Raw genomic sequence first — 21,973 nt, forward strand, 5'->3', positions numbered from 1 at the left:
CTCTAGAGTTTTATTATGGACATAAATCCTCTACTACTTTGAAAAAGAGGGAAAGAAGCAAAAGGGAAAAAGAGAGAAGATAACACATGAATTTGGTAAATATTAAAAAAAAATTATATTTTAAATTCACAGTGTTACACTTGTTCGTTTTACTCTAAATCCATATGAATTAAATAAGATTGAGTGAGTTTAATTTTCAAACAAATTAATTTTTTTCATATTTTTTACAATCCTATCCACCAAACCAGGCCTCAACTGCACGTCTCCCGCTTTGTGCTATTCCCGCAGCCAGAAAACCCTAACTTCCCGGCCGCCGCTTTCCTTTCCCTCGATCCACAGCTCGCGCCGTTCCTGCAAGTGCGCACCCATCGTCCCACCTACGCACTGCCGCCCAACGATCTACGAGCTGCCATGGCTAACTGTAAGGGATTTCCAGAGCCTTTCCTTTGCCTCGCTCTCGTCATCTCGTACGGTTAGCGTCTCATCTCGCGCTAACCTTGGGTCTGGTTGGCTGGCCTACAGCAGCGGCACCGGGAGGAATGAGGTCGTTCCTGCAGGCCGTGTCTACGGTCACCGAGGAGGCGCCGACGCCACTCCGCGTCGTCCAGATGGAGGGCCTGGTAATTACTTCCGAACCCCACCCCGTCTGCTGTTTGTGCTTGCGATTTGGTATTTGACGTGCAGAGATCTGAGAAACTGTGCTCAGGGGACGGATCTGTTCGCATAGATCGAAATCAGGGGAAAGTAACCCTTTCCTTTTGGGGGATAAATTTAGTGTTACAATGTGCGACGGATGTTATTCTTAACGTGCTATACACGTTTTGTTGGTCGATCACTAGACTACCATGTTATATTTGACTAAGATTTTTTGTTTGAATGTAGGCAATGCAATTGTTTGTTTGAATGTAGGCAAAGGTGAAATGCTTGTCTGGTTTGCTGTCCACCAGAATTATACTGCAGTTGTAGAACCTTAGTTCACAATGATAGTGCCGTTTGTATTGCATATGCTTTCACACACTTCCACTTCATAGCAATACCATTTAACACAACTGATGTAGCACAACTGAGCCTTCCTACAAATTTTATTCATCTTTATGCACATTGGGCGTGTTTGCTTCAACACCGAAAAACCTGCCTGGCCTAGGAAAGTGTTCCCAGGTGTCTGTTTTTGGATGCTTGGGGTCGGATGTGTTGCGAGGGTGTGCTATCCAAATACGCCCATTATGGCTTTATCAAAATCTGCCTGCTTAGATACTACTCTCCAAATACTCCATTTAGTTAAGGTAGTTAGTTGAGACTACGACTAGGAGACGTGTAAATATCTTATGTGTCCAAGAGACTAAAGGGGTGTTTGGGATGACTCTAGGTTCCCGTTCTAGTGTGGAGTTGTAGTTATAATACCAATTTTAATAGTTTTAAAAATATTTTTAATCTAAATAATAAACGAAATGACTTATCTAAATGTCTTCTAAATGCTTACAACTCCAACTCCACGATTTTCTCGAGCATCTAATGACCTGCTCCACCAACTCCACCAAATTTTCTAGAGCTGGAGCTGTCCCAAACATGGCCTAAATGGAAAGTTTAGAAGGCGAAGGAGGTGGACAATACATGCTTCAAGCTTTGGTACACATGGACAATTACAAATAGAAATGAAGTAGGAATTTTGATTGATAAGAGCCTTAAGAACGTTCTGGTAGATGTGAGAAGGTAAAGAGAGAGGATTATCTTGGTCAAGCTTGTTGTGGATGATTTGGTCTTGAACATAATTAGCGTGTATGCGCCTCAACTAGGCCATGATGAGAGTGCTAAGAGACTTTTCTGGGAAGACTAAGATGACATGGTTAGAGTTATACTTATTAGTGAGAAGCTTTTCATAGGAGATCTCAATGAGAATGTATGTATAACAAGCTCGGGTTTTGGGGTGGTTCATGGAGGTTTTGGGCATGGTAGTATAAATTAGGAAGGAGATGATGTCTTGGACTTGGCGGTAGCTTTTGTCTTGTTGATAAAGAGAGAATCCCATTTAGGGTGTGTTTGGTTTGACTTTTGGCTTTGGCTTTTGCCCTCTAAAAGCCAAAAGCTAAACCAAAGGGCTGGATCCAGGAAGCAACTTTGTCTAAAAGTCGACTTTCTCACAGTGCGAAACTGAAAGCACATCGGGATCTAGTTTTAGCGGCTTTCGGATGGAAATGTGGAAATATATATGGAATAACTTTTAGCCACTTTTAGTGGTTTCCACCAAATGGTTTTTAATTTTTTAACAAATCACAACCCACAACAGTTTTTTTCACAGCTCGTAGCCTACAATAGCTTTTTTCACAGCTCGTAGCCTACAATAGCTTTTTTCACAGCCACATCCCAACCAAACAGACTTTTAGTGATATATAATAGTGGTCAACACTCTAGGACGACTGACTTTGTCCTCACAAGAAGAGAGGATAAATAAGCATGCTTGGATTGCAAGGTGATACCTAGAGAGTGCGTTGCCTCTCAACATAAGCTTGTGGTGGTGGTCATTCGTTTTTAGGTGTGTGCCTGTAGAGATAAGCAAGCCAATATTGCGAAAACAAAGTGGTGGAAATTAAAAGGGGTGACGTCAGAAGTCTGCAAGGAAAGGACCATGAAAGAGGGCACTTGGAAGGAATAAGATGATGCAAACAACATGTGGGAGAAGATGACAACCTGCATTCAGAAGAGGCCGAAAGGTGGCCTCAGAGGTGTGTAGAGTAACCAGAGTGGAGGCAAAGCTAAAAATACTTGGTGGTGGAATGAGGAAGTTCCAAGGGCTATTAAGTAGAAGAAAGAATGTTATAGACCTTTGTACCATGATAGGAGTGTAGCCAACATAGAGAAGTACATGGTAGCAATGAAGATCAAAAGCGATCTATAAGTGTGGCAATGGGTAGGGCGCACGAGGATCTTTACCAACGTTTGAGTACTAAGTAAGGAGAGAAGGACATATGGGATGGCTAGGGTTTGTGAGAGGAAGATAAGGGAATTCAACCAAGTTAAGTGCATTAAGGATGAAACAGAACACCTCTTGGTGAAGGAGGATGAGATCAGACATAAATGACGAGAGTATTTTGACAAATTGTTCAATGTGGAGAATGGGGATACAACGTTTCAGTTGGATGACTCTTTTGATGACATGCCAATAGGCACTTTGTGCATAGGATACAAGAATATGAAGTTAGAGAGGCATTGAAAATGATGAAAGGGGGGGTAAGACGATGGGCTCTGATGGTACTCCAATCGAGGCATGCAAATTCCTTGAGGAGGTAGCTATAGTATGGCTAACCAAGTTGTCTAACCACATCTTCGAGTTGAATAAGATGCCTGACGAGTGGAGAAGTATATTGTTACCGATCTACAAGAATAAGATTGGTATTCAAAGTTGTATTAATTACTTGGGAATCAAGTTGATGAACCATACTATGTAGCTATGGGAGAGATCATCGTTTGAAAGGAATAACGAGGATTATTTCTATGAACCAATTTGGTTTCATACTTGAAAGGTCAACCATGGAAGCCATCTTCTTTTTAAGACAAGTGAGGAGCAATATAGGGAGCTGAAGGACCTTCACATAGTTTTCATTGACCTAGAGAAGGCTTATGACAAAATACCAATGACTGTTATGTGGTGCTTTGGACAAACATAAATGTTGGGGTCGTGCTTCGGTGCGCCGAAGGTCTCACACGAAGAAGCAGCTTCGGCTGGAGTCGTCTCCAAGAGATGGCCGAAGGTCCCTTTTCATGGAGCTTCGGCGTTTTAAACCGACATAGAGATAGAATGACCTTTTTATACATATAGGTCTGAGTCAATGATGTAAACTTTCGCAAGGGGCATAATTGTAATTTGTCACAGGCTGCGACCTGTGCCTATAAATAGATGAACAGTACCTCTGTACTGTTCACGGGAACCTGTCATTTGCTTTCGCATCACGCTTGTACTTTTGCCTTCCGCAGGACCGAAGGTACATTTGTAATTCAAAGTCATTTATATTCATTAATACAAGTAGAGATAATTCTATGACAATATTTAAATGTTTATTTCATATTCTATGATTTATGTGAATGCTTCATTCTTCGTTGTCATGCTTACGAAGGTATGTCCTTCGTAACCTTCGTCCGAGATGCTTTATATCCCGAAGGGATATATCGTTATGGAGGACGAAGGACCTTTACACTTAACATTTTTTGTGTTGCCTTGTTCTTAATTCTTAGCATTTGAGAACAAGTCCCCAACATTGGCGCCCACCTCCGGTCAACTCACTTCCACCTTTCTGAGCTGATGGCTTCGTTCAGCACTCAAGCTGGAGCTGCTTCGGCTTCGAAGCTGGTGCTCCCGATAACAGGCGGTTCTTGCTCAGAGCCAGCTAACAAAAAGCAGAAGAAGGAGGCTCAGAGAAGGGTGCAGCATGTTGGAGTACAGGGACCCTTCATTAAGTCAAAATGGTCTCACATTCCAATTACCTTCTCTCAGGAAGATCTTCAGCTCAAGGACTATCCTCACAATGATGCTATGGTCATTTCTTGTGTGATCAAAGGGTTTCTGGTTCACAATGTCCTAGTTGACACAGGCAGTGCAGCTGACATTATATTTGCCAAAGCCTTCAGACAGATGCAAGAGCCTGAAGACAAGATTCATGATGCTACGCACCCTCTTTGTGGCTTCGGAGGGCGGCAGATTGTGGCACTCGGGAAGATTACCATGCCGGTAACCTTCGGATTTGTTAATAACACAAGGACTGAGCAAATTGTGTTTGATATTGTTGACATGGAATACCCCTACAACGCCATCATTGGTCGTGGTACCCTAAATGCTTTTGAAGCAATTCTTCACCCAGCTTATCTCTGCATGAAGATACCTTCGGACCAAGGGCCTATTGCTATTCATGGGAGTCAGGAAGCTGCCAGAAGGGCCGAAGGAAGCTGGACTGATTCCAAGGCAATCCATAATATAGATGGAGTTGAAGCTTGTGAACAGTACAAGTTCAGGAGGGAAAAAGCAGCTTCGGCTGATCAGCCGAAGCCCATGCTGCTGTGTGAAGATATAGCAGAGCAGAAGGTGCTATTGGGCTCGCAATTATCTGAAGATCAAGAGAAAACCTTGATAAGGTTTTTATTCAACAATAAAGATGTTTTTGCATGGTCAGCCAATGATCTTTGTGGAGTGAATCGGGATGTTATTGAACATTCGCTCAATGTTGACCCATCCTTCAGACCCCGCAAGCAGAGGCTTCGGAAAATGTCTGATGACAAGGCCGAAGGGGCTCGCAACGAAGTAAAAAGACTCCTAAGTGCAGGAGTTATCAGAGAAGTGAAGTATCCAGAATGGCTAGCTAACACTGTTATGGTGAAGAAGGCCAATGGAAAGTGGAGAATGTGTATTGATTTCACAGATCTCAACAAGGCTTGTCCGAAGGATGAGTTCCCGCTGCCAAGGATAGACTCTTTAGTTGATGCAGCAGCTTCTTCGGAACTCATGAGTCTCCTGGATTGTTACTCAGGCTATCATCAAATCTGGATGAAAAAGGAGGATGAGCCGAAGACTAGTTTCATAACCCCAAGTGGTACATATTGCTATCTTCGGATGCCGGAGGGGCTTAAGAATGCTGGAGGGAGTTTCAGCAGGATGACTGCGAAGGTTCTCCAATCTCAGATAGGCAGAAATGTGTTGACCTATGTTGATGACATTATTGTAAAAAGCACGAAGCAAGAAGACCATATTGCTGATCTGCAGGAGACCTTCGCCAGCTTCAGACAAGCTGGTCTGAAGCTGAATCCAGAAAAATGTGTCTTCGGAGTAAAGAAGGGTAAGTTCCTTGGATGCTTGGTTTCAACAAAGGGAATTGAAGCTAATCCAAATAAAATCGAAGCTATACTTCGAATGGAGCCACCAACCACAAGAAAGGGGGCCCAAAGATTGACAGGAAGACTGGCATCTCTTAACAGATTTATATCCAGATCAGCGGAAAGAAATCTACCCTTCTTCGAGGTGCTAAAATCAGCTGAAGTCTTTCAATGGGGCCCAGCTCAACAAAAAGCTTTCGAAGAACTCAAGCAATACCTGATAGATCTAACAACATTAACTCCACCAATGCCAGGGGCTCCTCTGTTGTTGTATGTGGCAGCTTCGCACTCAGCAGTAAGTGCGGCACTTGTGCAGGAGAAGTTTGATGGACAAATCAAGAAGCAGGTCCCAGTATATTTTGTATCTGAGGTCCTTAGTGTCTCAAAGAAAAATTATACAGAACTGGAGAAGGTGTTGTATGCCGTTCTAATGGCATCCAGGAAGCTTCGGCATTATTTTCAGGCATATAATATTATTGTTCCTTCTTCGCAGCCGTTGAAAGATATCATGAGAAATAAAGAAGCTACTGGCCGAATTGGAAAATGGGCTGCGGAGCTTAATGAATTTTACATTGATTATGTGCACAGATCCTCGATCCAGTCTCAAGCATTGGCAGATTTTATTGCCGACTGGACGCCAGGGGCTCAGGGCGAAGAAGCGAATAAAGATGCCGAAGCATGGACAGTGTTTTGTGATGGCTCCTGGGGAACCTTCGGAGCAGGAGCAGCTGCTGTTTTGGTTCCACCGTCCAAGGTTAAAACTTGCTATGCAGCAAAACTGGACTTCAGCTGCACAAATAATATTGCTGAGTACGAAGCCTTGCTCCTGGGTCTTCGGAAACTAAAGGCGATGGGGATCAGGAGGGCGATCCTTAAAACTGATTCTCAGATTGTTTCGGGTCATATTGACAAAAGTTGCAAGGCTAAAGACCCGAAGCTTGAAAAATACCTAGACACAGTCCGAAGGATCGAAGCTTCTTTCGAAGGATTTTCTGTTAAGAATATCCCTCGAGGGCAAAATGAACATGCTGATTTGTTAGCCAGGTCTGCAGCACAGGGGCTGCCGCTACCTTCGGATGTATTCTTCGAAACAATAAAGGCACCTTCAGTGGAGTTACTTGAAAGAGCAGTTCTTACTATTTCTCCTATGTACAGTGAAGATTGGAGAACTGAAATAATTTCTTACCTTTAGGGCAACTTCCTATCAGATGACGAAGCTTATAATAAAAGAATAGAGGCAAGAGCTCGTCCGTATATCATTATAGAAGGGGAGTTATACAAGCATGGAGTTTGTGCCCCGCTGCTCAAGTGCTTGTCTAGAGCCGAAGGTATAGAGTTGATGAAGGAGATACATGCAGGCCTTTGTGGATCCCACATCGGATCCAGGCCGTTACTTGGAAAAGTGTTCCGTCAAGGATTTTATTGGCCGAAGGCAGCTTCGGATGCAGCTGAGTTAGTTCAAAAGTGCGAAGGTTGTCAGAAATGTGCAAGAGATCAAAAACAACCTTCGTCTTTGACACAGCTAATACAACCCATCTGGCCATTGCAAAGGTGGGGCCTCGATTTGCTGGGCCCATTACCACCGGCTCAAGGCAATCTGAAATATGTTGTAGTTGCTGTGGAATATTTTTCCAAGTGGATTGAGGCGAAGCCATTAGCTACAATAACTTCGGCCACTGTCCAAAAATTTTTCTGGCAGAATATTGTCTGTCGCTTCGGAGTGCCGAAGGCTATAACTGTAGATAATGGAACACAATTTGACTCCGAAGAATTCAGAAATTTTTGTGATCAAATTGGCACGAAGATCCACTTTGCGTCAGTCAGGCACCCGGAGTCGAATGGGCTTGTTGAAAGGGCCAACGGCATCATAATGACAGGAATAATGAAGCTAATCTTTAATCAACCAAGGGGAAAGTGGCCAGATCAGCTTACCAAAGTGGTATGGAGCCATAACACAACAACATCAAGATCTACAGGCTTTACCCCATTTAAGTTGTTATTTGGTGACGAAGCAATAACCCCGGAAGAAGCCAAAGCTGGATCAATAAGAGTGGTAGCTTCGGCAGAATCAGGTCCCGAAGATACTTGTCTCGTGGAAAAAGATGCCTTAGAAGGGATCAGGCTTCAGGCCGTGGAGAATATCAATAAGTACCAGGCTGAAACAGTTAAATGGCGAGATAGAAAGGTCCGGCTAAAAAATATTGAGCCAGGACACTTGGTGCTTCGGAGAGTGGCCAATCCGGATACAGTGGGCAAATTGCAACTGAAATGGGAAGGGCCTTTCTTAGTAGCATCTTCGTCAAGGCCTGGTTCGTACAGACTGAAGGACATGGATGGCAATGAAATTCCAAGATCTTGGAATGCGGATGAGCTTCGGCGGTTTTATGTATAACTCGATGTAATTTTGACTTTTCTTTTCTTTTTCATGGCACCCTTTTCCTTTCTAAAGGGGGAGAAAGGTTTTTAATGGGGCCATCATATGTAATTTCCTTTTTAGTTTTATAAGAGCAAAATCCCCCAAAGAATGTAAATGTAAAAGCTGAGAGCGCACCATCGAGTGCCGAAACTAAAAAAGAGAAGAAGCTCCAAAGACGTCCCTAAGGGGATGCAGAGCTCACAGCGAAAAGTCAACGCTGATTCCGCCGAAAGTAAAAAGCGAAGAAGCTCCAAAGTCGTTCCTAAGGGAATGCAGAGCTTATACCGTCTAAGTAAAAGACGAAGAAGCTCCAAAGACGTCCCTAGGGGGATGCAGAGCTTACAGCGAAAAGTCAACGCTGATACTGCCTAAGTAAAAGGCAAAGATGCTCCAAAGTCGTTCCTAAGGGAATGCAGAGCTGACGTGTGTTTGCTCCTAAGAAAATGATGGATGAGTGTGGCTTCGGACATACGCTTCGGACTTTCATTTGCACATTACATCATGGCATTTGCATGCATAAGCATTCATTCATAGCATTTGTGTTCCTAAATGGTTGCTTCGGCACAGAGAAAAGTTTCGGATAAATGGTTTGTTATGATTCGTTATGTAAAAGAAAGGTTTCGAAGAAGTGGTTTTTTATGAATCGTTGTGTATAAGAGTAGCAGTCTTTTATGTTTTGTTATGTAAATAAAAGCTTCGGCAGATAAGAGTAGCAGTCTTTTATGTTTTGTTATGTAAATAAAAGCTTCGGCAGATAAGAGTAGCAGTCTTTTATGTTTTGTTATGTAAATAAAAGCTTCGGCAGATAAGAGTAGCAGTCTTCTATGTTTTGTTATGTAAATAAAAGCTTCGGCAGATAAGAGTAGCAGTCTTTTATGTTTTGTTATGTAAGGAAAGGCTTCGGCAAAAAGAGGAAGCGGCCTTTTATGCTTCGTTGTGTACGAAAAGAAGGGAAGGTGTTTTTTCGCCTTCGGCTCAAAAAACTGATTTCGTCCACATCAAAGCACCTCAATCGAAGGGTAAGAATATATTACAAGGTATGTACAAAATTCCTTGAAGAACAGTTTAATTCTATTTACAAGAGTTGTTACAAAATTATCCTGAGTTTTTCTAAAGCACACTTCTGCTAGTTTTCATTAAGCTTCAGCTTCGACGACAACTTCGGCGACATATCCTAGGCATCATCTTCACCTTCGTCATCCTACATGAGTCAAGGAATCATAAGAATCAAGCCCAAAGGAAAAGGTAAGCACGAAATGTCATTTCTTACTGGTTCAAGATGACTTCGGGCTTCGTCTCCAGCTTTCTCTCGCCCGCCCTTTGTCCATACCATTTTTATAAATCTATTGGAGATACTTCGGGCGAGGTCGGGCATATCATCCAGGATTGATGAAGATAAGGTGAAATTGGGCCTGTTGACAACCTTTCCATGTTCGCAGCCGGCTTTCAGAAATGCAGCAGCGGTACCCTGAGAAGCTACCCAGGCACAGAAGTCGCCGTGCCCGGCTATAACTTCGTCAAGCTCTTCGATTTCAGCTTCAATATGATCGAAGGCCTGGGGTAAATTTTCCGCCGAAGGGTTAAATTTCCCACTGCTGGCTCCAACAGAGTAAAATATCTTCTTTAATCGTCCAATACAATTATTGCCAAAGTTCAAGCATTTGTCTTGAAGGCTTGTTAATGCTTTCTTCAATTCTGAGCTGGTCTGGACTTCGGCTTTAAGCTTCGAATTCAGTTCTAGCTTCTCCTGATCAAATTGTTTTGATTGATTGATAAGCTTCGAATTTAACTCTAATATTTTAGCCTCAGTTTCAGCCAGCAAGCCTTCGGTCGATTGGAGCTCGAAGTCTTTCTTTTCAATGATGGCAGATTGCTCTTTTATTTTGCTTTCCAAGTTTTCAATTATAGCTTCGTGCTTTTTGTCCTCCAAGTCTTGTTGCATCTTCAGAGCTTTGCTCAGTAGCATGCTCTGAACAGAAACAACTTATGTTAAGTAATATTTTCATTGTTAACGGCAATAAAAACCAGAGAAAAAGGTTGTTTACCTTGAAGTTAGAATAAAACAAGCTGCCGACGATATGTTGTCGTCGGTAGCGGCTGATGTCTGTCTCTAGCTTCGGAAAACCGATACTCTTCGATAGAGTACCGATTACCTTAGCTCCAGTATGGTCTCGAATACAGCCTAGTTTTTCATCATCTACACCCCCAAATAGGAGGGCACCTGACTTGTAGCCGCAAGACTTGGCGTAGTCTTTAAGTTCTTCTATTTCGTCCTTTGTCAGTTTTTGCCCAACTAAGTTCTGGAAAGAGTAGGCTTCGTCGTCCGAAGGGTCTTCGGCTATTTCTTTTCCTTTCTCAGGCACTGTGGCCATGGTTTTTTCAGTAGTAGCATCAGCTTCTTCCGCAGCCATGTCTTCCAAAATCTTGTTGATATTCTTAATCGTGGTTTCTAAGTTTGTATCTTCGGCTGTAGCGGCTTCGGTAGCCGCGACCTCCGAAGCTACGCCTTCGACGATTGCTGTACCTTCGGCAGCTGCCGTTTTTTGGATTGATGCCCTTGGCGGCGTCTTGTCGATAACCTCAGTTACCGCAATGATTCTTTGCCGTTTGGGTTTGTTTATCTTCGATTGATCCGGCTCGTCCACCTTTTCAAAAAGCTTCGTCAGTTGGAGCCCTAATGGACTTAGCTTCGTAGGCATGGGTTCAGTCATTACCTTTAAAATTTCCTCCACGTCGCTGGTAGAAGGCGGTGTGGGGGTCCCCTCTTCTTCGGGTGATTTGCGCTTCGGAGCAGATATTTTTCCTTTTTTGAGAATTTTCTTCTCCTTTGCTGGTCTTTCTTCATCCGTGATCGGAGTTTCGGCTATTCTTTTTCTTTTAAGGCCCTCGGCACCCTTGTTCAATTGTTCATAGTCTGGGTATTCGAAGCCTAGGGCGTCAAGCACTCGGTTCAACCTTCGTTTCGGTCGGGCACCGAAGGCTGCTGTCATTAGTTGATCCTCTTTTTTGGAGTAGTTCCCCAGGATTTCGTTGCACATCACTTCAACAGTCTCTAACCATTCTTTGCAGGGTTTTTTGAAGAATTTCTTGAACTTGAAGTAATAGGGAAGCCGGACAAGCTCCCCCTTCTTCTTCTCTCCCTCCAGCTTCGGCATTTCCCACTCTTTTAGAGTAGGGAAAACTCTGAATGCCAAGAATTCCTGAACTAGATCCCTGGTGCCAATATGTTTTGAGATAATTTCAAATTCACCCAGAGCAGCCCAGGTGGGACCTTTTAGGTCGCCAATGCGGCATTGTGGCCTTGTCTCTCCGAAGATTAACTCCAGAGGGCTTTGTACCAATTTTTCTTTGTCTTCATCGACTTTTACATAAAACCACTCAGATTTCCAACCTGCTGGCCATTTGCTTCGGTAGCTGATGACAGGACACTTTGTTGTCTTCCGGTAGGCAAAATTATAGCAACCGAAATTATCATGTAGCCCATCTTTTCTGGCCTTTGTTTGGTAATGTAATTCGTGAGCTCGGCAGAAGCTGTCAGCAAATGGTTCCACAGCTTGGCTTCGGAGGGCCCAGATATAAACATTGAGCCTAACGATGGCGTTAGGAGTCAATTGATGAAAGTAGATACCAAACCTCCTTAGTATCTCCGCAACAATATCGTGGAGAGGGAATCTAAGCCCAGCTTTCAAAAAACTCTTGAAAATAACAATCTCATCCTTCCTTGGCTTCGGGGTGGTTTCTTCTTCCCCGAAGCGGAGTAGCTTCTTCTGGTCCTCATTGAAATAACCTGCTTTCACCATCTTCGAAAGGTCAGCTTTTGAAACAGTTGATTTCCCAAAATCCAGGTGACTGGGCTTGCTGGGCGTAGCAAGGTGATAGTCATCTTCGGAGTCAGTCCCTTCAATGTTTTCTTCTCCTTCGGCAGTTGTTGGGCCTGCTTCAGCAGCAGGCATTTCTTCTGTAGTCAGTAGACCGGAACGCTGCATTGCTTCGGAGATGGGCATAGTGTCTGAACCTTCGGCTTCGTCTCCCTCATGTACAACTTTGGCAGTAGATCGTATTCTCGCCATTTGATTCTAAGTTTGGGAAGTCAAAAACTTTTTACTTTTTTCTTTTCTCCGAAACTCTTCTTTCTGACGAAGCGGACGTTGAGAAGCACCTTCGTTCGATTTTAGGGACTTAAGCTTCGGCTATGATGGAAAATTTCGGCAGCAAAACAGTGCAAATAGCAATGAATGCTGTGGTAACTTCACAACTACTTGTCAGTTTATATAGTGCTGCAGGTAAGAAGGCGAAGCGGCGGAATTGTTACACCAGGCGCGCAGTAACTTGTACCCGCTGCGCAGTGGACCGCAAGGATCAAACAGTAACTCTGCAAGGTGGGACCGACACGCGCTCGGAAGTCGGATCGTTTCTCCGCAACGAGCTCAGGGAAGGTGTTTTTTGGACCTTCGGCTTCCCGAAGCTGAAGAGGCTTTTTTCACGGGTCAAGCTCGTTACGAAGAACGATCTAGCACCGCGAAAGGGGCTACTGTTGGGGTCGTGCTTCGGTGCGCCGAAGGTCTCACACGAAGAAGCAGCTTCGGCTGGAGTCGTCTCCAAGAGATGGCCGAAGGTCCCTTTTCATGGAGCTTCGGCGTTTTAAACCGACATAGAGATAGAATGACCTTTTTATACATATAGGTCTGAGTCAATGATGTAAACTTTCGCAAGGGGCATAATTGTAATTTGTCACAGGCTGCGACCTGTGCCTATAAATAGATGAACAGTACCTCTGTACTGTTCACGGGAACCTGTCATTTGCTTTCGCATCACGCTTGTACTTTTGCCTTCCGCAGGACCGAAGGTACATTTGTAATTCAAAGTCATTTATATTCATTAATACAAGTAGAGATAATTCTATGACAATATTTAAATGTTTATTTCATATTCTATGATTTATGTGAATGCTTCATTCTTCGTTGTCATGCTTACGAAGGTATGTCCTTCGTAACCTTCGTCCGAGATGCTTTATATCCCGAAGGGATATATCGTTATGGAGGACGAAGGACCTTTACACTTAACATTTTTTGTGTTGCCTTGTTCTTAATTCTTAGCATTTGAGAACAAGTCCCCAACAATAAAGTTCCATCGAAGTACGTTGCACTCATTAAGGACGTTTACAACAATGTCATGACTAATGTTTGAACAGGTGATGCTGTCACATATAACTTCCTGATTAGAATATGGCTACATCAAGGGTCGCCTTTGAGCCCCTGTCTTTTTGCATTGGTGATGGATGAGGTCACAAGAGACATACAAGCAGACAATGTAGCTTCAGGCGGGAGTAAATAGGGGTTCGAGCCCCAGCCTCTTCATATTATGCGGGTAAGGCTTGACGCTTAAAGATACCCTTCCCCAGACCCCGCACAGTGCAGGAAGTCTACGACACTGGGTACGCCCTTTTTTTGCGTGAGACTCTAGAGTTCAAAGGTTTTAGACTTTGTAGAACTAAACCGAATATATGAGATGTGACTTCAACACTACTACTCAAGAGGAAGCAAATGTTAGTTTGGAAGTTCAAGTAGTGCCCAGGAAGGATACCTTTTGGTATTTAGGATCAATGACACCAAGACACGGGGATACTGATGAAGATGTTAGCCATATAATCAAAGCATGGTAGATACAGTGACGTCAAGCATTTGTTGTTGGTGTTCTATGTTACAAGAGGGTACCACAAAAGCTAAAAGGGAAGTTTCATACGACGACGATTAGACATGTTATGTTGCATAATATTGGTCTACAAAAAGATGACATGTTCAGTAGATAAGTGTGGTGGTGTTGGGGGCCTATATTATCGAAGATCCTAAAAAAACCCTCATCACCAAATTGAGAAGGTGTGTTTCAGGTACAATACAAACAACCAGCAGAGCTAACCTTTGTCAGAAGCAGCTCGCGAGTCAAAAAGGAGAAGGCGTGAAACTTCGTCTGTGCATAGGTGTTGCAAAGGTGTGTACTGAAGCAGGAAGCTCATAGTTGTTAAGGCGGTAAGGCGAGGTAAGGAGAGTGAACCCCTTTTTACCTTTTAAGCAGTAAAGCGTAAGGCGAGGCGACTCCTTAAATATGTTTAAAAATAAGAAAAATATTGATATTTAAGAAAGTGTTTAAGACAAAATTATTAGCAGAGAAGAGAAAAAAGAAAAAGAATAACCTAGCCAGTCAAAACCGACCCACCTGGCCCATTAAAGTTAGGTTAAGCCCACTTATTCATCCCCTCCCAACCCTCTCCCCATCTCTTCTCCCAGTCGACAGCCGCGTAGGTCCCTCTCTCTTCAGCACCAGCCGCACAACTCCCTCTCTCCCCTCTCCCCTCTCCCAGCGCTCTCTCCCTCTCTCCCCACCTCTCCCTGTCTCTCTCCTAGCCGTCGCCGTCGTGTCACCCTTCGCCCTATCGCCGCGTTGCCTTCTGCAACAGTCGTCGCACCGCCCTCTGCAGTCGCCGCGCTGCCACTTCCACCCATCTTAGGCTCTAAACCAAGGCGAGGAGGACGCCTTATGTCCCCGGCCCGCCTTACCGCCTAGGCGACGCTCAAGCGTCTTCGGTTTCGAAGGTCTTGGTGCACGAAGCAAAGGAGATGACTCGAAGGACTTTTTCAGCACAAAAAGAGAAGGATGGGAAGAGACAGTAAAAGGAGACTTCAAAGGATGGAATGTACTCAAATTTAGCCTTGAATGAGAGCGCATGGAAAACGGCCATCATGTGTCTGAACTTTGACTTGTGGTTTGTGTTTGGGTTTCAACTCTAGTCTACCCCAACTTGCTTGGGACTAAAAGGCTTTGTTGTTGCAGTTAGACAGTACTATCTGCACATGAAAAAAATGTTAAACTGGTGCAACACCATATTGGATATGTATAGGCCTATTTATGGTGATAGATCACACTGATCTAATGAGCAAGCTCTATCTGGGTGCATAGAATCATGGTCGAAAGGCGTTTTCAAGATTACCTGACTGATAAACCAAAAACATTGACCAAGTTAAAAAGAAGTGCATTCATGCCAAACTAATGTTTCACCTAGTTTATATGAGTTGCATCAGTTATTTTACGACAAGCATTTTTATTTTTCCCAGATGGATATTTCTGCCTCAGTGGTTTAGAAAATTTTCCCATGACAGCAAGCGTTCTTTGTAATATTAATTCCACAAGCACTGTGTAATTTGTATTCACAATAATGCTATTTTACGCAGGCTGTACTGAAGATCATCAAGCACTGTGAGGAGTTTGCGCCAGCTTTAGTTACAGGTCAATTGCTTGGTTTGGATGTTGGTAGTGTTCTGGAAGTGACCAACTGTTTTCCGTTCCCTGTGAGTCCTTGTTCCTTAACATTCTAAGCAGCTCAATACTGAATATGCAGTTTTCTGCTATGAAGGTCTCGCAGGCTAGTTGTTCTTTCACATTTTATAGGCTAATGGCTACCTTACTATTTTTTTTACTGAAGATCAGGGAAGAGGATGATGAAGCAGATGCAGATGGTGCCAATTATCAGCTTGAGATGATGAGGTGTTTGAGGGAAGTTAATGTTGACAACAATACTATTGGATGGTAAGCTAAGCTAATTTCATTCAGTTGATTTAGAAAGTCAGTGGTGGCTCGAGTTTTTTTTTACTTGCACATTGACACAAAATCCATCAACTTGGTTACTTGTGGATTATATATTCAATGATCTTGGACAAGCAAATAGTAACTCTTGAGTATGTATGACTGATATGTTCACAATTGACCTTAGTTTTCTTGGCCTTAAGTGTCTTTTCATATCACTTTAATTTTACTATGTTTTTATGTTATTTTTATTATGCAGCGGAACAATATAGGCATGTACGAAGTAGTTTTAAATGAAATTGTGAGATACATTTTCTGTTATGTGGTACAGAGAACTGGTTGATAATATTTTTGATATTTTATCCTGCTGAAACTAACAATTTTGAAAATTCACGTGCTAAAATGACTTCACAGATTTATTATCCTACATAAAGGACTGTTGACCAAAATTGTTGGAACCTTGTATTTGGTAATATTTGTAGGACGGAGAAATTGTGTATACTGCATGGGATGGTGGGATGTATTGCATTGAGCCTTTGGGGTAAATATATAGGAGTACATGGTTTGGAGATAAGGAAGGTTATCTGGAATTGCAATCAATCCAATCAATCCTAAACCAACCATATCAAGAGTTGCCTAATATACTCTTAACACCCCCTGCAGTCGTAGCGTTAGCAACACGAACGGACAGACTGAAGAACAATGGAGATATCCTCCACAGTCGAAACGTCGGTGTGAATGCTTCGACTAGAGTAGCCCATGCAGAGGATAGCCCCTTAGTGCCGAAGTAGTCAAGGTCAAGGTGGACGTGATTGAAGCCGCAGAGGAGCGCGCTGATCGGAAGCGTCAATGATGGCGCGCGAGTGCACAAAATCAGCAGCTTCTTACCAGGCATGTTCAACAGTACGTTGAACTGGCTGGATGGCGATGGAGACGGTGCAACTAAAGAACGCAACTTGTCTTCCTTCAGCAACATCGGCGGTAGTGTCCGAACTCTTTAACTACCACAAGTGATCAAAAGCATGACGTTGTTACTGCTTTTTTTCTCTCGAAAACGCAGGAGAACTGCGCCTCATATATTAAGAAGAAAGAAGAAAGAGGTCTGGAAAGACCAAATACAAGGGACTCCTCACAGAGGCCAGCAACACATAAAACTGAAACAATCCATCAGACACACACACAACCACTAGAAGCCGCTAAACCTCAGAAAGGAGGGCAGCAAGGTAGGAAAGCCCTTTAGCCCCTGCCACTTCCCAGAACAATCTCTCTTCCCCTGCTAACCGAAGGGATAAGGCCGAACTTGGAGTCCAACCATCAAAAACACATCTGTTCCGAAGTTTCCAAATTGTCCAGGCCCCTAAGGCAATTAAGGAGTTGAGTCCTTTTCCAGGCAAACCAAGCACGACTCCTGAGATTTGCTCCCACCAGCTCATGAAGGAAAGTAGGCCTGGCTATGGAGCCAGGCTTTCTAACCCAAAAGGTCTCAGAAGGTGAAACCAAAAGCCTCTTGTAAACACACAAGAGACAAGGAGATGGTCCAGGGTTTCTGCTTCCTGATCACATAACAAGCATCTTGTTGGGTGATCCAACCCTCTCTTCGCTAGTCTGTCCGCAGTCCAACATCTCCTGTGGGCGACAAGCCAGAGGAAGAAGCGACACTTTGGGGGGGGGCAAGTTTTCCACACCAACGGATAATGGCCAAAAACTGTTGAACCTTCGAAGAGGCCAAAAACGTTGTTACTGCTTGCGCAAGATTTTATAAGCTTTACATTTTGTTTTGTATTACTATAGTGGGATGGCTTTTAGTGGCAATTATTTCTCTCTGTACTAATCCAACTTTATCATACTATTTTTACTTATTTGCATTGCATTTCTTTGGGTCTACGCTTACAGGTATCAGTCTTGCTTGCTTGGATCTTTTCAAACTGTGGAACTGATTGAAACATTTATGAACTATCAGGTACGTGGCAGATAGATAAGCTAGGTTCTTATCCAGCCTTTCGCTGACATCGGATATTTCCCCAGCCTAAAAAATTCTACCACCCCTTTCCATTTCACATTTTCCTCGTATGTTATTATCATGACTGCATTAGTGGTTTAATCTGCTATCTAAGTATAAAAATAGCAACCTACCAAATAGTCGTATGGTTCAGAAAAGAAGATTATGTTGAATCCACTATCGAGGCATTTATACATGCAATGATGTTTGAGGTATCACACTCTAGGTTTCAATCAGTTTGGGGTTTCAAGTTCAGTGTGGTTTAACGTATTTGTCTAATGTCTAATGCCATGCTTGAACAGACCTCATGTATATTGGATTTGTGTTCCAACTCCAAATACTTGTCAAGAACAGAAACCACTGCAATATTGGAGATGGAGAGTTGAGTAGTAAGAAAGGGACAATTCTTTATGGTTGACTGTAATCTCATTGCTTTTGACTAGTCTATACTTAATAATCTATTAAGAACCTAATGTGGGCACCTGGTGCTACCACAACTTCACCCTCCGCGTTGACACTCTGGGCCCGCCGCATGCGCTCCGCTTCGGGAGCCGTGCCCTGTGGGCCCACGTTGGCACCTGGTGCTACCACGACTTCACCCTCCGCGTTGACACTCTGGGCCCGCCGCACGCGCTCCGCCTCGGGGGCCGTGCCCTGTGGCCCCCTGTGGGCCCACACCTAGCGCTCTCTCAGCTACTACGATGTGGACCCCAGCGCCCGCAAAGCCAGCTACTGCGCCTGACCAGCACCCGACCTCGCCCGCGCTGCTAACACCAGACCACATCCACATCCACATGTAACTTAATGTTTAGAAATAAACAATAAACAATAATTATATAAAAAAATAGTGCAGAGCGAGCACTCGAACCCACGTCCCCTGCTCCAGAAATTTGGGTCTAACCACTAGACCACACATACCTTAGTGTTTAGAAATAAACAATAATTATATTTAAATAAATATCTCAATACCTATTTATATGATATATAAAAGCTGTAGCAAAGCACAGGCAATTGGCTAGTAGATTAAGATGTATGATCCAACATGTTTCTGCATCTAAACATTGCTAGCATTTCAAGTGATTGAACAATCGTAGTTTTACTTCTTATTTGAGTATGTGGTGCTTCTCTGATGATAGCATCTTAATGTTGAATACAGACCTTACCAGTTACCATTTCAGCTCTGATTATACTTTTCAATGTTGATTTTCACTTAAAATGTTTTCCAATATGGTACCATTTCTTATCAGATGTCTTCCTAGCATGATCATGGTTTTTATTTTCTCCTATTTTGCATTTTCACTTGTTCCAGGAGAGCATCAGGAGATGTGTGTGCATTGTCTATGACCCATCTAGATCTAGTCAAGGCGTGCTAGCTCTCAAAGCCTTAAAGCTTACAGACTCGTTTATGGATCTTTACCGTAACAATGGTTTAACTGGGGAGAAGTACAACCTCTTTTCTGTAGCTCATCATTGTACTAGTTTGTACAAATATTTTTTATACAATGATTTTTTGCTGTTGCAGGTTAAGGGAGAAGAAATTGTCCTGGGTTGATATTTTTGAGGAGATACCAGTATGCACTTTAACATTTTCCATTTTGAGTTATAAGGATGAATTTAGCCTCAGGTGCTTTTCCTATTTGTGTCACAGATAAAAGTTTCCAACTCAGCGCTTGTCAGTGCCTTTATGAAGGAGCTGGAACCTGAGTCACCTGTTACCCAGGTTTAGATTTTTGCTTGCAGAAACTCTTATGTGGCATTTGTTCTTCCTGTTCTTACATGAGTTACATTACTATTTTATGTGTTTCAGTGTGACCTGGACCGACTTAAATTGTCAACCGCCCCCTTTATGGAAAGGAACTTGGAATTTCTGATTGGGTGCATGGATGATCTTTCATCAGAGCAGAACAAGGTATTGCTTTGTTTTTAACAGAAGAACTTTTCCATGATTTATCTGAGGTTTACTACGTTATCTATTTGTTTGATTGAGTGCCTTCCTTGAAATTCAGTTCCAATATTATAACCGCAATCTCTCAAGACAACAGTCACAGCAGCAGGCATGGCTTCAAAAGAGAAGGTTGGAAAATGCCTACTTTGTAGTGCATATGTACATTATTACCTCATGCATTTCATATGATCATATCTTTTGTGAACCGTGGCTGTTTTAAGGAAGTTCTTTCTCAGTGGAATATTGTGTGTCTATCATTCATTCACATTGTCTCATTGTTTTTTTGTGTTTTGTGCTGGTACAGGCAGGAGAACATGGCGAGGAAAGCAGCTGGTGAGGAGCCACTACCAGAAGAAGATCCATCCAATCCTATATTTAAGCCTATTCCTGAGCCCTCACGATTGGAGGGCTATCTAGTAACTAATCAGATCTCCAGTTACTGCAACCATATCAACGGGTACAGATTCTAATATTCCATAAATTCTATGCCTATCTTTATTGAGTCCCAAAGCTCTTGCATGATTCTATTTTTGGGAAGCATCTATAGATGTAGGAGGAAGGGCAGGCCTAGTGCAGTGGTGAGAGCTGCCTCACCGAGCCATTAGGTCATGGGTTTGAAGCAGCCTCTCCTCATTTGAGGGAGAAGGCTTCATCAGTTTATCCCTTTTCTAGACCTCACTCATTGGGAGTCTGGCTCTGGGTCTGTCTTTTTTTATCCATGAGATTATTGAGTCTTCTAGTGATTATGGTCTTCACAACCCAATTTTTCTTCCAGCTACTGTCATGTTTGCAGTGTTTAAGTGATGATTGATAATCTTCAGATCAGTTGAAGGTTAACAAAATGTGCTCTTAGCATCTCCCTTCTGTTTTAGTACCAAAAAAACCTTGCTCTTAGCAGTTTGTACCTATTGTTATATGTTATACAATTTTTGCAAATGCAACCTGCTTTCCTTGGCTAAATTACCTGGCAATTTGGAAGCTGCATTAGAAATCAGGTTGGTGCACGCCAATACACCATCACAAAATAGAATGCTCATTCCTTCGAGAGATGGAATGAGTGAAACATACTGGGAATGGAGGGATGCTTGGGTCGACCGAGAAGCCCATTCCATTGAATTGGGGTTTCATTTTTCAGTTTATTTTGTAGTTTGTACACATTTTTATATAAAAATAACAAAAAATGGATCGAGTCGATGGGTTGTCCACTTGTATCCCCAGTAGTGTATAGCGCTGCATCCCCACCCCCCCACTTTTCTGGCAATAGTACATTAAATTAATAAATGAAATACTGCTTTTGTAGTTCTGTTTACCCCTAGGATTGATTTCCTGTGCTTCATAGTGCACTCATATATTGATCGTAATTTGTGTCACATTGGCAGGGTTGCTGGTCAGAATTTCGACAGGCTATACCTGATGAAGGCCTTGCATGAGGATTAGAAGACTGGGCTGTGATGAATGCTGTTAGAATTAGCTTGTGATACTGCTCAAAATCGTAATTTTGTGATGTACCTTTACATGGGCGTGCCTGTCCTCTACTTAATGTTTCCATGGACCAGATGGTTAGCTCGTGATACTTAATGTACTTGCATATGTATGCGTTGCCGTATAAACCAATTTTCTCCATTAGTATTTTTGTGACGCTCAGTTTGAAGTCCATAGTGTAGCTTGTTTTCGTTCTCGATTTGGGCTGTTGTCAAATGGTAGGTACTGTTGGAATTGTCTATCTCGTCTTATCAGTTTAAAGGTTTTAGGTTTAACAGGTAGTGCATGCGACTTAGGCCATGTTTAATGAAAAACAGCTTATTGTCTGCTTTTAGTTTATTACGAGAAGCGTCGATAACGATAAGATGCTATAGAAAAGAAAGGTCTTGTTTGGTACAATCTTTTAAATCTTCTAAGAAGCTGTAAACTAAGTTGTGTTAAATAAAGCCCTAATATGATATCAGAGTTAAATGTGAAGATGTAAACTAAGTTGTGTTAAATAGAGCCTTAATATGATAAGGTCTTCATTTTAATTTCTTATTAACATATTAAATAAAATAATTAGTGTTCGCTCCTATTCTAAGAGTCTTATGGTGCATCTCTTTTACTAAAACCTGCTATCCTTTCTGGCCATGCGCTCGTGCCAACGTGTAGATAGAAACTCTCTCCGTTTCTTTTTATTTGTCGCTGGATAGTG

General features: G+C 42.7%; 1 protein-coding gene across 4 annotated transcripts; it reads left to right on the top strand.

Moving 5' to 3' along the window:
• Window positions 1-228: 228 nt before the first annotated feature.
• On the top strand, window positions 229-21,445 carry LOC100280503 (uncharacterized). 4 transcript variants are annotated; one of them, XM_035963028.1, is made up of 14 exons: window positions 278-421; window positions 523-620; window positions 9,170-9,517; window positions 13,464-13,639; window positions 15,499-15,615; window positions 15,750-15,853; window positions 17,744-17,810; window positions 19,159-19,292; window positions 19,372-19,420; window positions 19,498-19,569; window positions 19,657-19,758; window positions 19,856-19,923; window positions 20,099-20,251; window positions 21,174-21,445. In XM_035963028.1, exons 4-14 carry the CDS (start codon window positions 13,634-13,636, stop codon window positions 21,229-21,231), a joined length of 930 nt encoding a protein of 309 aa, XP_035818921.1. In that variant the 5' UTR covers window positions 278-421; window positions 523-620; window positions 9,170-9,517; window positions 13,464-13,633; the 3' UTR covers window positions 21,232-21,445.
• Window positions 21,446-21,973: the final 528 nt, after the last annotated feature.

The sequence above is a fragment of the Zea mays genome, chromosome 10, assembly GCF_902167145.1.
Source record: "Zea mays cultivar B73 chromosome 10, Zm-B73-REFERENCE-NAM-5.0, whole genome shotgun sequence".
Taxonomy (NCBI): Eukaryota; Viridiplantae; Streptophyta; class Magnoliopsida; order Poales; family Poaceae; genus Zea; species Zea mays.

Coding starts and splice junctions, on each gene's coding strand:
- LOC100280503 (XM_008663637.3), top strand. Junction 19,293..19,371: donor AATGGTTTAACTGGGGAGAA/GTACAACCTCTT, acceptor TTGCTGTTGCAG/GTTAAGGGAGAAGAAATTGT. Junction 19,570..19,656: donor CTGAGTCACCTGTTACCCAG/GTTTAGATTTTT, acceptor TATGTGTTTCAG/TGTGACCTGGACCGACTTAA.